This window comes from Solanum pennellii, chromosome 7, assembly GCF_001406875.1.
Source record: "Solanum pennellii chromosome 7, SPENNV200".
Taxonomy (NCBI): Eukaryota; Viridiplantae; Streptophyta; class Magnoliopsida; order Solanales; family Solanaceae; genus Solanum; species Solanum pennellii.
In genome coordinates, this window is record NC_028643.1 from 69,187,927 (window position 1) to 69,203,625 (window position 15,699).

Below are 15,699 nucleotides of genomic sequence, written 5' to 3' on the forward strand. Positions count from 1 at the left end.
TTAGTTAAAAATCAGTTTAATAAGCAAATCAAAAGAGTAAGATCAGACAATGGTACAGAATTCTTTAACAATGAATGTAAAACATTGTTTACTTCTTTGTGAATTGTTCATGAAAGTAGTTGTCCACACACTCCACAACAAAATGGAGTGGTGGAAAGGAAGCATAGACACATTCTTGAAGTGGCAAGGGCTCTTAGATTTCAAGGGTCCATTCCTATTAAATTTTGGGGTGAATGTGTGTTAGCTGCTGTATATTTGATCAACAGAATGCCCACAAGTGTATTACAGGGAAGGTCACCATATGAAGTCTTTCACAAGACTAAACCACAATTAGATCATCTAAGAACAATTGGATGCTTATGTTATGCAACTAAAGCTGTTAAGGAAGATAAGTTTTCTTCCAGAGTTGATCAATGTGTTATGATGGGGTACTCTCTAACTCAAAAGGGATATATGCTATACAACTTGGCTCTAAGAAAGTTTATTGTGAACAGAGATGTTGTGTTCAAAGAACACATATTTCCATTCAGTCAGCTGAAGGATGAGCATGTGAGAGTGTTCATTGAGCAGCCATTTTATGATTATGACATTGCTGAAGTTCATACACCATTAGATGTTGAGACTTTAGATGAACATGCTGAACAAACACTTGTTCCTACTGAGCATGTTTCTGAGGACATTACTGAAGAGCATGGTGATAACAATGTGGTTGATGTGCCTGGTCCTGTGCCCAGAGTTTCTTCAAGAATGTCTCATCCACCTGTGTGGATGAAAGATTATGTTACTCATCTGACTAACTCAGTTCATCCTCATTCTTTAGCCAACTATATGTCATATAGTCATTTGTCTGGATCTTATCAGACATATTTGAATACAATGTCTGCAGAAGTTGAGCCCAAAACATATGAAGAAGCTATTCAGGATCAAAGATGGGTAGAAGCCATGAAACAAGAAATTATTGCATTAGAAGATAATGGTACATGGAAGGTTGTGACTTTGCCTTCAGGGAAACATGCCATAGGCTGTAAATGGGTGTTTAAAATAAAATACAAAGCCACTGGAGAGATTGACAGGTTCAAAGCTAGGCTTGTAGCTAAAGGATACAGTCAAACTGAGGGAGTTGATTATCAGGAGACATTTTCACCAGTTGTGAAAATGGTTACTGTTAGAACTATTATTGCAATTGCAGCTGCTGAAAATTGGCAAATATTTCAAATGGATGTTTTCAATGCCTTTTAACAAGGTGATTTGGATGAAGAAGTATATATGGAACTTCCTAAAGGTTTCATAAGTCAGGGGGAGCATAAAGTTTGTCAACTAAAAAAGTCATTATATGGTCTCAAGCAAGCATCCAGGCAATGGAATGTTAAGCTCACTGATGCATTGTTGAATTCTGGATACATACAAAGTCATTTGGATTACTCCTTGTTTACAAAGAGGAAGAAGTCAGCACTAGTAATTGTGTTGGTTTATGTGGATGATTTGTTGATTACTGAAAATGATCATGCACTGATACAGGAGACAAAGCAGGTTCTGCATCTTCATTTTAAAATAAAGGATTTGGGAGAATTGAGGTACTTCTTGGGAATAGAATTCTGCAGATCAGAACAAGGCATAGTGATGAATCAAAGGAAATATGCATTAGAGTTAATTTCAGAAACAGGATTATCAGGAGCTAGACCATCTTTAACACCTTTGGAGACAAATATGAAGCTTACAAGTGCTGATTATATGCAAGATGTCCATGATGAACTATTTACTGATATAAACAAATATCAAAGGTTGATTGGCAAACTACTGTATCTTACTAACACAAGGCCTGATATTGCTTTCTCAGTTCAATGTTTAAGCCAATTCATGCAGAAACCAACACTTTCTCACTGGAATGCAGCATTGAAGGTGGTTAAATATGTTAGAACAGCACCAGGTCCGGGGATACTCATGAGTTCTGATAAACAAGCACAGCTCACTGGTTTTTGTGATGCACACTGGGCTGCCTGTCCAAACACCAGAAGATCAGTGACTTGCTATCTCTTGAAGTATGGGAAATCTTTAATAGCATGGAAGTCTAAGAAACAAAATACAGTTTCTAGAAGTTCTGCAGAAGCAGAATATAGAAGCTTAGCAACATTAACAGCTGAAGTTGTTTGGGTGAATAACTTGTTCAAGGAATTGGGAATGAATGTGCATGAACCAACTATCATACATTGTGACAACAAAGCTGCTATGCAAATAGCAGCAAATCCAGTTTTTCATGAACGTACAAAACATATTGAGATTGATTGTCATTTTATCCGTGAAAGGTTGCAACAAGGATTGATCAAGACAAGCTACATCAATACTAAAGAGCAGCAAGCAGATTTGTTAACAAAGGCCTGGGGAAGATGTCAACATGACTTCTTACTGGCCAAGCTAGGTGTATCAAATGTTTTCAATACATCTAGCTTGAGGGGGACTATTGAAGATAATAGATAGTGTTATAAGTAGTTAGTTAACTGATTAAGTGTAATTAGTTCTTATTTTCTGTTATTAATATTGTTAGGTTCAGTTAAGAGTTAGTTAGAAAGTTTGTTACTATTTCTTCTTGTTGTATAAGTAGCATTTCTCCCACATCATGTGAGAACAAATTTTCCATTTTCTCAATATCAAAATTTCCCAAAGCTCTCTCAATCTTTACAGAAACTTTTTTTTTTCTTCTAAAATTTTTGTTAGTGATTACATTTATACATATATATATATATAAATGCCATCAATTTTTTTTCTACAACTTTTGTTCTTTCTTAAAGCAAAAAAAAGTTTCAAGAAGTATATATACTTTATAGGTGTTTTTATGGAAAGGATATTTTTCGAATATGCTTACCCCTAAGGAGTTTCATGAACATTGTAGATATTTGTTGAAAGTTAACTAGACCACGGGCCACCATTTTATATATATATATGGAAGATATATTCATGTATGATCGATTTTCTGAATGAAAAGATCACAAATATGAAAAGATTTGCTATTCTGAATAGACGCAAGCAATATGGAGTTTTTCATATGTAACTTATGAATATAATCACAAATTCTCCAGTCTTTTTTTGTTGTAAAAAGTATATAATTGGAGCACTCTTTTGGTTATAATTAGAGGTCTACAGTAAAATTTTCTCCACTTTTTAATTCATCAAAAGTTGAAAACATTAATTTTTTTGATTTAGTATTTTATAGTATGCCCATTATTACAAAATTTTAGCTTTAGACAAGTATCGACAGCACAACTAGTTAAAGCAACCGTTATTGTTCCTGACCAAATTAAAGAGATTTCACTTGTTCATTGTAAATTTGCTTCTTTTTTTAAAAGAAAATGGTAACAGTTGTATTTCAAATAGTATTGAAAAAATATATTTACAAAAGCAGAAAGAAAGTATAATCTATCCAAAAACCTGAACCAAATGTAAATGGATCCTAAAACATCTATGATTGACTTAGTTTCATTATAATTTTGTTTCTATATAACTATTTGTATGCAACTACACTGATTTATCAAATATAATTATTTTTTAATTGTACTTGTACAAGTATCAAATTACTCTATCTATCGTTAAATAGATGGCCGGATTGAATAAATTACTTGACATTATTTTCTCCACTATGTATAATTTAAACTTTTCTCTGTCTTGATTGTTTGTTTTAACTGATTTCATTGATCATTAAGTTATATCATCATAATATGATAATTCTCGATTTAGATATTTATCAGTTTGGATCACCAAAGTTTTTTATTGCAATTTTCCTCTAATTAAGGTCATCATGGATATCATTACATTTGACACTTTAACAACTTAATTTGGGTGAATTAACATCATTAGTTTCCATGTGCAGTGCTGTTAAGGGTTCTTTTAAATACTCTTGTTTCTTTTTTATTAAAAAGTTTTCAAAATTCTTTTAATTAAATTACTATCCGTTGATCAAAATGGAAGAAGTCATATTATTACAAATAAATATGAACCTTCTTTATTAGATAGAAGTACCCCCACTTATAATTACACGTTTGCTAATGATTAAATATAGCCTAGTTTGTTAATTAATTAGTAGTACTTACTTTTTAAGGAATTGAAAGTCAACTTAATTCATCTATCGACCTCAAGTTGATAGCAGTAATTAAAAGAATCTTTTATTTGATTAATACTATTAATATGTATGGCTTCTCTGATCCTTTTGTCATTATAATCACTTATGATGTCAACTGATAAAGCCATATAACAAACAGATCTCAGACACAAGCAAAATGTGTATTTGACATGATCTTTCTTTCGTCCACATATCACTAACATTACTCTTCCAGGTCGTATTTTCATAACCTTTGGATTCATACTAAAGTAGCATATACTAAACCATCACCTAATGATATTGTCAATTCATGTTCTTTCAAGGTCGACTCAGACAGAAGTGGGTCTATTCGATCACTTGCCTTCCAATTTGCGGTAATGAAGCTGTTAAGATATGACACCTGAGTCTAACTCAACCCCAAAGCTAGCTCATGAGGATAGGTTTGTCAAGTCCATATAAGAAGACCGAATTCCCATACCTCTACCGCTGTGGGACATCTTAAGGAATTTGGTCTCCTTATATGGACTTGGACAAACCTCTCCTCATGAGTTAGCTTTGGGGTTGAGTTAGGTCCAGGTGTCATATCTTAACAGAAACACATGCAGTAAGAAATGCATTTTAGGGTTTACCACTGATTCCATTAGAGTGTGTGTCGATTTTTACTTCTCTACATTGTACTGATATTAGTACAAGTAAATCATCTACTTAACATGAGTTCTACCATTTTACTGGACTTCTAGAGGAGACCTCACATCTAGTTACATGTATTATGGATAGTTAGAATCCATATCTTTGATCATTTTATTTGACATTTTTTGTTGGATCTCATCCTAGTGCTTTACTAGAGTGACATATAATGATGTGTTCTTACTCGAAGGTGCTAAGAAGTTTAAGCAAATTCAATATTTTTGAGATGAAGTTATGAGACAAGTCTCAATGAGAATGTTGACTCTTAGATTGACAGAGTAGGAGAAAGGCAAACGATATCACTAATAAGTTGGGATGTTACATTATCTCATTAGTGACCATGCTCTTGCTCAAAGTTGTGTACACAGATATTGTCAACTGCTTGATATTCTCTTGAAATGATCTCTCCCTCCTACTCTTACTGTATCTTCTGCACTGATCAAATCCCATATTACTCTCATCACAAAAAAAAAAAATAAAAAAAAAATCATGTCATGAAGTCCCCACTAGGTTGAAATTAAACCTAATTCCCATTTCTCTACTTTCATTACCTCACTATAAATAATCAGTAATCTCAACACTATATGGCCAAACAAAACATTGTTTCATTTGTCTAAAGCACAACACTTTGGCCTCTTTGCATAATTGAGAATAACACTGCTGCTTGCAGAGGAAATATTTTTTTCGGTATTGTTCTCTAACTAATTTCAAAAACATCTAGCTCATCAGTTAACTTAGAATATGTTGTCATTTCAAATTATTCTACATGGATTTCTTCTCTGGGCTTCCATGGGTTTCATGATGCCTATTGGGATTCTTGTAATAAGAATGACAAATAGACATGAAGAATGTCGAACAAGGCTAAAAATCATTCATGCTACTTCACAGGTAACTAATTTATCCCGTTTTTTAAACTTCTGTTTCACTATGATATATGGTGAAAGGGTCATGACTTCTTTTCTTGGCCATGACAAATAGTATCTCAAGTCTCAACAGTTACTATAGTTATTACTCCGCCGGTACCATTTTATGTGGCATTGTTTTCTTACTAGTCCGTTCTCAATATTATTGACACATTTTTACATTTGAAATAATTTAACTTTAAACTTTCCATTTTACCTTTAATGACGTCTTTTATGAGCACTATTTAAGACAAAAATAATATCTTTTATTTTGCAGATACTATCTTTTCTCCTTGTAACAGCAGCAGCAATCATGTCAATAGGAAACTTTGACAACTCTTTCACAAATAATCACCAAAGGATTGGCTTAGCTGTTTATGCTGCCATATGGCTGCAAGCAGTCACTGGGATTCTTAAGCCTGACAGGTAAAGGATCTATACCTTAAATTTCAGGATTTGTAATCACAATGCTGGCTATCCTGGTGATCCGTTAGAATTTATGACAAGACAACTTTTGCTATTAATTTGAAATTCGCCAGGATTTGTGGCCGAATACTGGTGAACCAACAGGATTTGGCCAGGAATCCTAGACATTATGGTGACGAGGCACATTTTTCTCATCAATTTGAAATCCTGGCAATTCGTCAGGATTTTGCTATGTTATGGTCGCCACAAAAACAGTTTTAACGGGGTCAACTTAAATTGCGGCATTGAAAGATCCTATTTGTGCAAATCTTCCGAAGTTAATTTCAGTAATTTTAAGTATTGTTTTTTGATTCCTGTACAGAGAAAGCAAAGGAAGGAGTATATGGTTTTTAGTTCACTGGCTTCTAGGAGTGACAGTTTCTTTACTGGGAATTATCAACATATATACAGGTTTACAGTCATATCACACAAGAACAAAGAGAAGCACAAGTGTTTGGAACCTGGCTTTTACTGTTGAGATTGTTGTTATCCTCTTCATCTATCTGCTCCAAGAAAAATGGGCCCTATATAAAGCAAACCAGGAGAGATTTAGTCAATGAAACAGCAGCTATAAACGGATTAAGGAACATTCTCAACAGATGAGAAAAATGAATTGTCACTTATGTCATCATCACAGCCATTACAGATGAACAAAGCATTTGCCTTTTACTAACATTGAATTCTTTCCAACCTTGTCACAGTTTCAGAAACAAATATGAGAGTTTTGTGTGCTATCAATGTAGAGTGTCATATACAGCATATAATACGAGAGAGTGAGTGTACAATCAATGTAGAGCATCATCTACAGCATATAATATGAGATATCCTGTATACTAGTAATGTAGAGCATCATATAGAACCAAACAAACAATAAGAGAGATTTGTGTCCACTTTTTTGCCTTTACATATTGTCTAAAATTTGCAACTAGCAAAAAGGATAACCCTCTGCATTGGTGAAAAGCTACCTGATGAAGCGTAATGATCATACATCTGTAATACATCGTATGTCCCATAATAGGTCTCATTCTTCTACTCCTTCCCAGAAGTCGATGACTACTCTTTATATCTGCACGTGATCTGAAGATACACTAAACAGAACTGGCTTCACTATCATGAGAGATTCACAATACACAGCTTGTTTAACCAGCACTAGTTCTTGTGGTGACACCCAGAATGAAAATGGACACCCAAGCAAGAGAAAAATGCCCCCAGTGGATCACGTTTTGCTAAGAATTACTTGTTACTAATGATACACTGTACATATGTGATAGTATGAAGTACAGTTAGTCTACAACTCCAAATGACCATTCATCTCAAGTGTTAACAAGGACTTTCACAAACTTACACAGTTTCACTATATTAGTAACAGAAACATTGAATATATCTGCGAAGAATTTATACAAGTCATGAAAATAACTGCACATAACCCGTCTCGATTTCAATTCCTAAATGAACAAGGGGGGAAAGAATGACAAATGATCCAACTGCAACAAAGAAATAAAGTAATTCCTCTGAGATACTTCATCCCTGTAGGCTTGTGTTCTGGTGCTTCTTCTTCTGTGAAATAGTTAAGAACTTGGTACTGACCTTCTTCAGATTCTTACCCATGGGAATGCTGAAGTCATCATCATGATCTTCAACTAACTTAGCGAGCTGATTGCAAATTGTATTTTCATAGAGCTACTATCACTTCCATATCCTGGTCAAGGATCAACTGAATAACTAAAGGGTAATTCGGCACTCAACAGTGACAGCCAAAAGGAAGGAAGAGAACATGGGAAGTTAACTTGAAGTCTTGCTATAATTTTTTGAGCAGAGAGGACAACAGGGATAATTAATGGCCAAGATCGACGGTTCCAATTCAGATGTTGACCGGAAAAACAAAATAGGAACGTTTTTTCCTAAAGATGTTTTTTCAGAGAACATTTACCTTTTATTCCAAATACACATTTATTATTAAAAAAAAATGATTCTCCTTGTTTCTTCTCTTTTCAATAGTTTTTGTGATATCTTTGGATCCAGTCCATGTATTACCACATCACCTTATTTAACAATATCTAAGATACCTGTGGCCATGGTTGTATCTACTCTTTACTTGTTTCCAAGATCAGTTCGTTTGTAACCATTAGTGTGAAGTAATTATGATCAACTTCAATGTGACAATATAGGATTATGCATCAGAAAAAAATATAATATAGATTATGTTTGGGTTTATAACTTACTAAGAAGGAGAAGGAAACAAAGTGAATGCTATTGCAAACATAAGGCAAGATATCCGTGCATTACCCATGTTAGTTCAAAAAAGAATACGGACAAGATACTGGTAAAATAATTAAACCTGTCTTGTCCCATATAATCAACTTCAAAAATATCAGGGTCTAATCCTGATCATAAACACTAGACAAAATTCTTCTGTTAGCCAAAACATGTTTTTCCTAGGGTGAGAAATCAACCAACTCATTTTATCATTCTGTAAAGTAATCCTGATAAAGAATCAGTCTTGGTATTGAAGGAACCTACATCTTCATTATTCCATTTTATAATGATCGACAATGTTGGTCATGATCCTTCATGTTATTGTGCCCATCTATAATGTAACATTAGTTGTAGCTACTTGCAGAACAGACAAGAGGACTCAGTACTGCAAAAGTAAAGAACAAGCTAGCACAAAGGAAGACATACTGCTCATGCACAATACCTGCCCTTGATCAACAAGTTGGTATTAGAACTTGATTAATTACATTGAACATCTTTCGGTCATACTGCTGTTAACTTCTTCCTCGAGTTGCCATATCTATGGAGTACCATGGGTGTGTGCTCAGCTAGATGCAGGAGTAGCCTTCCCATGAACCACTCGCCTGAAGGATGAGTATCTCAGAGATCAAAAACTGGACTTTACATGATCTGTTAAGTCTGAACAATGAAATCGCCCTGCAAACCCAAAGGCCTTTATTATGCAAGAGCACCATTGATACAGTTTAACTTATACATTCAACTTTGATTTCATGTTGTCATTTGCAGTCACTCTAACCAATTCAAGCATAAAATATCAAAGAAATATGACAATAATAGCAAGTATCAACCATACACCAGGAGTATGGTATGTTTTCATAACTTCAGGTTGACGTCACCACCAGAATAATTTATTCAACCCTTAAAACTAAATGCTTCCCTTCCCATACTTCATTGACATGCTGAACTCTTCCCATTACTTCGTCTGTTTTTGATTCCCCATTAAGCAACACCCCTTGCTCTGAGTTGGAATGAATATGATGAATTACCAATAATTGTCACAGAACACTCCCCATCAGCAAAAATAGAACCTCTTTTTTTAACAATGGTGGTGCCAACACCAACTTGTTTGGGACTGAGGCATATTAGGTGTTGGTGGTGGTGTATGGGCCAACTTGTGCACATCTCGACTAATTCACTTGGTACCTGCTGCTTCTCACCAATACATGTACATGGTAACTTTGTTCACCAAGCTTTAGCCAGATGGGAAGAAATCACCTAACAATTTTTCGCCTCTGCAGGGATTTGGAGTTCTTACCCCGGTTTCCCGTGGTCGCTTCCAACTTCATTGACCACTAAGCAAGTGCACAAAATGATGAAATCAGCAGGAGTCTCATAGTACTATTTGTCTGCCAACAACTTGGATATATGCTTACGTAGGGTTTGATATTCTCAACCCTCCTTACATTCGCCATACTCCTTTTATTTGATGGTGTCATTTGCTATCATTATAGCTGATTCATGTCATAAAACGATACAGAAATATATCAAGCAATTCAAACCACACCAAGATTATGGCATACTTTACTAAATAATGTTGAGGTCCTCACCAGAATAATTGATGCAACACCCTTGCAAACTGCCCTCTCCTATACTTCAGACATGACATGCTTGAACCTTTTTCATTCCTTAGTCTGTTAATGCATCATTAAGTAGCATACCTTTCTTTAAGTTAGACAACATTTGATCTATCACCAGTAATCGTTACATGAACATTTTCCATCAGCAAAATGATGAAATCTGTTGGAGTCTCGTAATACTATTTGTCTACCAACAACTTGTGAAATGTACCTGAAGGCAGAGTGACAGTCCCCACAAACTCGAAGGTTTTTCATTATTCTGATTGGCATATCTGATTTCCGTGTAAGAACAAAAGCAACTGCAAGTCTTTCACTATGATAGCTGAGGAGTTCTTCCTTATTCTCCAGTTCAAGATCATACAAGGCATATTTAATCTGTGGCACATACCCTGCATCTCTAATCCTCTTGTGCAGTTCCTTAAGTTTTTCATAAATTGCATGTTTATCTGGATGAGATTGATCACCAGCTACAAAAACATGAACACCATCTCTCATGCTAACCCAGCTGCATCCAGCTTCTTTCCTTACTGTTGCTTCTCGCATTGCACGCCGAGCCTCTGCCACATCCTCCCACTTCCCTCCTGAAGCATACATATTTGCAAGAAGCACATAATTCACAGCATTATGAGGTTCCAACTCCAAGAGCATGTGAGCAGCCTTCCTACCTAGATCTGTTTTACGACTGCTTGCTCGACCACAAGCTCCAAGCACAGTCCTCCAGATAAGTGCATTGGGCTTTAATGGCATTTTATTGATGAAGTCCTCCAATTTATTCATCCGCCCTGCTCGTCCCAGGATATCAACCATGCATGAGAAATGTTCAATCCGAGGTGTCAGTCCATATTGTTTGCTCATGGAATCAAAGTAGTCCATGCCCTGCCCAACAAATCCCACGTGGCTACAAGCTGATAAGACACCAACAAACGTGACATGGTCAGGTGTTTGACCATCCATCTTCATTTTTGTAAAAAGCTCTAGTGCTTTATGTCCGTGTCCATGCCGTGCATAACCAGATATCATTGAGTTCCATGAATATATATTACGAACAGGCATTAAATCAAAAAACCTCGAAGCATAATCTATTCTTCCACATTTGGCATACATGTCAACAAGAGCACTGCCAACAACAACGTCAGATTCCAAACAGGCTCTAATTGCACAAGCATGAACTTCCATGCCACGCTCCAATGTTGCGATTGAGGCACATGCACTGAGAACAGAGGCAAATGTGAAGCCATCTAATTTCTGACCCTTGTGCAGCATAAGCCAGACTAAGTCCATGGCTTTTGGTAAGACCTCATTGTGTAAATATCCAGAGATCATTAAATTCCAACTCACATCATCCTTCCTGTTAGACATCTCAGAAAATATGTTCTCACAGTCATCCATTTCCCCACACTTACCATAGCAAGCAAGAAATGTGTTTTCAATAGAATTAGCATCCATTGCACTATATTTTAGCACCAGAGCATGGATTTGACGAACAAGACCAAGAAGAGAAAGAGATGATATTGCTGAAAGGACATTTATAAAGGTCACATTGTTAGGACTCCATCCAGCACACATCATCTGTATGAAGTACTCTATGGCTTCAGAAATAGACGTCTCAGAATCACCTAATGCACCGATAAAGGTATTCCATGAAACTAGATCATGTTCTGGCATCAAGGTAAACAATTTTTTGCATTCAGCCACACATCCAGTATCAGCATATAAAGCAAGAAGAGTATTAGACACTGAAACATCAAAATCAAGTCCTAACTTTATCCCTTCACAGTGCAGTTGTTCCCCCAATTTTATCCAATTCAGACTTCCACAAGAACTTAAAGCACTTATCAGTGAGTAATTTGAAGCCATCAGACCTATTCTCCTCATAGATTGGAAGGTTGATATTGCATCTTCAAAACAATCATTTTGATCTAGAGCGGAGATCATAGAGTTCCACGATACTGAATCCTTATTGACCATGAGCTGGAAAACAAAATGGGCAATTTGGATTTCACCAAATTTAGAATACATATTAATCAGAGCATTTCCAATAGCAGCCTTGGAGTTGCACAGACCAGTCCGGATAACATATGCATGTAGCACTCTGCCTCTTATTTCCCCTTCTTCCAATGAAGAGAATTCAGAAAATGCACTGAAAAGAACCACAAAGGAATCAGGATTGATTTTAACTAAGTCTCTTATCTCCATGAAAACCTTAGCTGCGTCTTCTCCCTGACCAAGTCTCACCAATCCGACCATGAGCCCGTTCAAGGACACTGCATTCCTTGCACCCATCTGTTTGAAAACCTTCAACGCTGTATCGAGAGACCCAAACCTTCCAAAACCACTGAGCAAAGCACTGCCTACATACAAGTCTTCCAAGAGTCCAGACTTTTCAATGTTTGCCAGAAGCTGCTCAAGTAAAAGCAAACCACAATTAACATGATTAGCAGCAGTAGTAATTAAGCTGCCAAAAGTGAACTCAGTTGGTTTAAAAGTAAACCCCAAATCCTCTTTTTGCATTAAGGAGAAGAGCTCAAAGGCAGAAACTGTGTCTCGCTGAGAGTAAACTGAAATAATAGAATTGCAAGATACTGAATTCTTATTCTCTATCTCTTCAAAAACACGCCAAGCATAATCACCATTACCTGCACAACTTCCATACATCGAGATCAAGACATTGGAAACAACTTCATTAGAAGCATGCCCTGTTTTCAAAAGCAAACCATGTATTTGCATCCCCAACCTCAACCCACAAGCACCTAAACCCTGACAAGACCTCAAAGCACTACCACAAGCATAATGATTAGGAATAAACCCAGACGAAACCATTTCTTGGAAAACTCCACATGCCTCATCAGGCATCCCATTCTGTGAATAACCCGTAATCAAACACGCCCACGTAACTAGATTTCTGCTCGGCATTTCATCAAACACATGATGAGCAGAGATCAAATCAGCATTTTTCACATACAAATTAATAAGTGTGTTGCACAAGTACAAATCTTTAACAACCCCATATTTAATAATATCCAAATGGAGTCTTTGGGCATCGTTTTCAGAAAAAGAAAGTAGGTATTTTTGCACTAGAAACTCACACTTGTCTGAAACTATAGAAACAGAACAAACTGACTTTTCCGGCAAAACAACAGCTCCCAAATGTTTTGTATTGTTATTCAAGAGATTAGAGGAGTCTTTGAACTGAAATACTGGTTCTTGAGTTGCAGAAAAAGATATGTTTTTTGTTCTATCAATGGAGGGAAAAACAGAGTGATTTGAGAAAGAGTGAAGGACAGAAGCTGCGACTGTGGTGAAACCGAAAGTAGGATTTGGATTATGATTCAGTAGCTTGTTTCGCGTTTGTATCATTGCTGCCATAAACATGGTCACCGATGATTCAGCTCAAAAAAGGTTCTTCTGCTGCCTCATTTAGCCTTGCCGCCATTTCTGCCCCTCTGAAAACTTGTTTTTAGGAATGCCAATTCTGTAAATTTTTGCAACGAATATTGAAGGAGTGGCAAAGTATAATGTTCAATTTTACCTCTTTCGGTAATAGTCATTCAATTTAATCACATTTTACGAGTATAAAATTGAATAAATAAACACTCGAGTTATATGTTGCATAGTATAAATAGTATATTCGACGCAAATTGTTGTGTAGAAAGTATGTATCTATTTATTTAATTTTATATAAATTTATGGAGAACTTATATAAATATACAATAATAAAAAAAATATTTATCATTTATAGCAATAATATTCTTTTTTCACTTGATCACTTTTAATTAATTTATAATAAAAGTTTAATACATATTACAAAGATAAAATTATTATTCAAATATAATACGAGTTTTAATGATGGATAATATATTTATCTTTAATACACTTATAATACAATGTGACAATATTTTACCAAACAAACATAATATATTTCAAAAATAATTATAATTCAAATATATTGCATACATAATTCACTTTAATTACATATTAGAGATTTATCATAATATTGCTATAAATGGTAATACACAAAAAGTATCGCTAAAATCAGTAATTATTTTTAAAAATGTATTCATTCTTGTAATTTTTCCTAAATTTAATTGTCTACTTATACACCATCAAAATTGAAGAACATAAATAAAAAACGAGGCAAAATTAAAGAGTAAAATTTATATATGATACCTATTTTTTTCTATTTCCACTATCAGTTGGCAGCTGTGATATGTAGTCGATGAGGAAGAAAATTAAGTCAAACAAGTAAGTTTTTAGGGTTTATTTTGTGTCGATTATTGTGCAATTTCCTCATATCAATAAATATTGTGGTTTTGTTTTACTTATTTGATTTAATTGTATAAAAAATTTGTACAGTTTTAATAGTTTTCATAATTTATGTGTTTTTATGTCTACAAGCAAAAAAATACAATTTAAAAATAATTCTAACAAAATTTCAAATTCATCCATTAAAGTCTTACACGGTTACATTCTTTATCTTAATTTATATTGCATCTTTCCAGATTTGAATTTCAAAAAAACTTATGTTCAATAATAATTTTTCATATATATTTAATACTAGTTTCTGAGAACGTGTCTTGCACGTTTGTCCCTTATTATTATTATTAAATTTTTATATACTAAAAAGTTAAGTTATTAAAAAGATGCTTAAATTAACAATAATAGTTTTACCATTTATCTTTATTCGCTAAATAATAACAAATATAATATGAAGAACATTAAATAGATGAAATATGTAGTTATTTTTTTGTTATCCTTCTCTCATTCTCTTTTCTTCTCATGTTGAATAGTGCAATTTTCTTCCTATGATAATATCAATCTTAGTAAATTGATTCTTAAAAAGCATATTAAAAATTTAATTCTCAAAGTGTTTTTACATAAATAGTGGAGAATGGCTCTTCACATTGAACTTTTAATTTTAAAAAATGATGTGTATGAGAAATAATTAACATTCAATAATTAGGCAGAAGAATATCACATTATCATAAATAAAATAATATCTCTAAGGCAAAAGTAGACATTCTAGTTTGAAAAATAATTATTACGTAACTATTTATGGGTCCAGCTCCAATCAATAATCTATAGATGGGAGTTTGACAATTTTTCAACTATAGTTAAATTTTACATCAACAATAAATAGCTTATTATCACAGTAGATAGACGTTTGATGCATAAAATTTATAAATGCTAAAAGATTTCGTTAATGTGGTACATATGCACATTTATGATATAAACACTTGGTATATTACGAAACACACTTGAAGGCATTACCATGATTAATATGTCAATTATTTTTATCATAATATTACATATACGTTTTCTTTTTAACCTTAAAAAGTATTGTACACATGATTTATGATGAGAAAAGAATAATACTCCTTTTTTTTAATAACATTACTCTTTGAATAATTAATATAAATTGAGCAATATAAACTTTTCAAAATGAGTTATTCTAGATATATGATCAATTTGAGGAATGAATGTTCCAACAAATAAATAATAGACTAATAAGATCAATAAATTATACATATAAACGAAAAGTTTAAATAAAAATACAACCTCAAAATCACATATATACTATATAGAATATGATCCATTCTTTATCTTCAATTAGGTGGGCCATTTTATTTTAGGATATGGATTCATATATATATATATATATATATATATATATATATATATATAT

General features: G+C 34.1%; 2 protein-coding genes across 5 annotated transcripts; one reads left to right on the forward strand and one right to left on the reverse strand.

Annotated features, from left to right (window-relative positions):
- Window positions 1-1,745: 1,745 nt before the first annotated feature.
- Window positions 1,746-13,521, reverse strand: LOC107024255 (putative pentatricopeptide repeat-containing protein At5g09950). Of its 4 annotated transcripts, XM_027918720.1 has the most exons (3): window positions 7,110-13,521; window positions 6,606-6,668; window positions 1,746-1,997 (listed from the first exon to the last, which is right to left on the reverse strand). In XM_027918720.1, the coding sequence occupies exon 1, from the start codon at window positions 13,386-13,388 to the stop codon at window positions 10,128-10,130; it is 3,261 nt and encodes a 1,086-aa protein (XP_027774521.1). In that variant the 5' UTR covers window positions 13,389-13,521; the 3' UTR covers window positions 1,746-1,997; window positions 6,606-6,668; window positions 7,110-10,127. The 4 variants fall into 4 exon arrangements, with proteins under 4 accessions (XP_027774521.1, XP_015080680.1, XP_027774523.1 ...); XM_015225194.2 differs by lacking the exons at window positions 1,746-1,997; window positions 6,606-6,668 and having other exon boundaries at window positions 7,504-9,075; window positions 9,987-13,521; XM_027918722.1 differs by lacking the exons at window positions 1,746-1,997; window positions 6,606-6,668 and having other exon boundaries at window positions 7,504-7,843; window positions 8,843-13,521.
- On the forward strand, window positions 5,626-7,089 carry LOC114078035 (cytochrome b561 domain-containing protein At4g18260-like). Its single transcript, XM_027918531.1, has 3 exons — window positions 5,626-5,665; window positions 5,919-6,105; window positions 6,467-7,089. The coding sequence occupies exons 1-3, from the start codon at window positions 5,626-5,628 to the stop codon at window positions 6,702-6,704; spliced, it is 465 nt and encodes a 154-aa protein (XP_027774332.1). The 3' UTR covers window positions 6,705-7,089.
- Window positions 13,522-15,699: the final 2,178 nt, after the last annotated feature.

Bases quoted from the DNA above. Each gene is read 5' to 3' on its own strand.
- LOC114078035 (XM_027918531.1), top strand. From the start codon at position 5,626: ATGTCGAACAAGGCTAAAAATCATTCATGCTACTTCACAG. The intron at 5,666-5,918 runs GTAACTAATTTA...GTCTTTTATGAG, and splicing joins TCATTCATGCTACTTCACAG to CACTATTTAAGACAAAAATA. The intron at 6,106-6,466 runs GTAAAGGATCTA...ATTCCTGTACAG, and splicing joins GGGATTCTTAAGCCTGACAG to AGAAAGCAAAGGAAGGAGTA.
- LOC107024255 (XM_027918720.1), bottom strand. From the start codon at position 13,388: ATGTTTATGGCAGCAATGATACAAACGCGAAACAAGCTACTGAATCAT.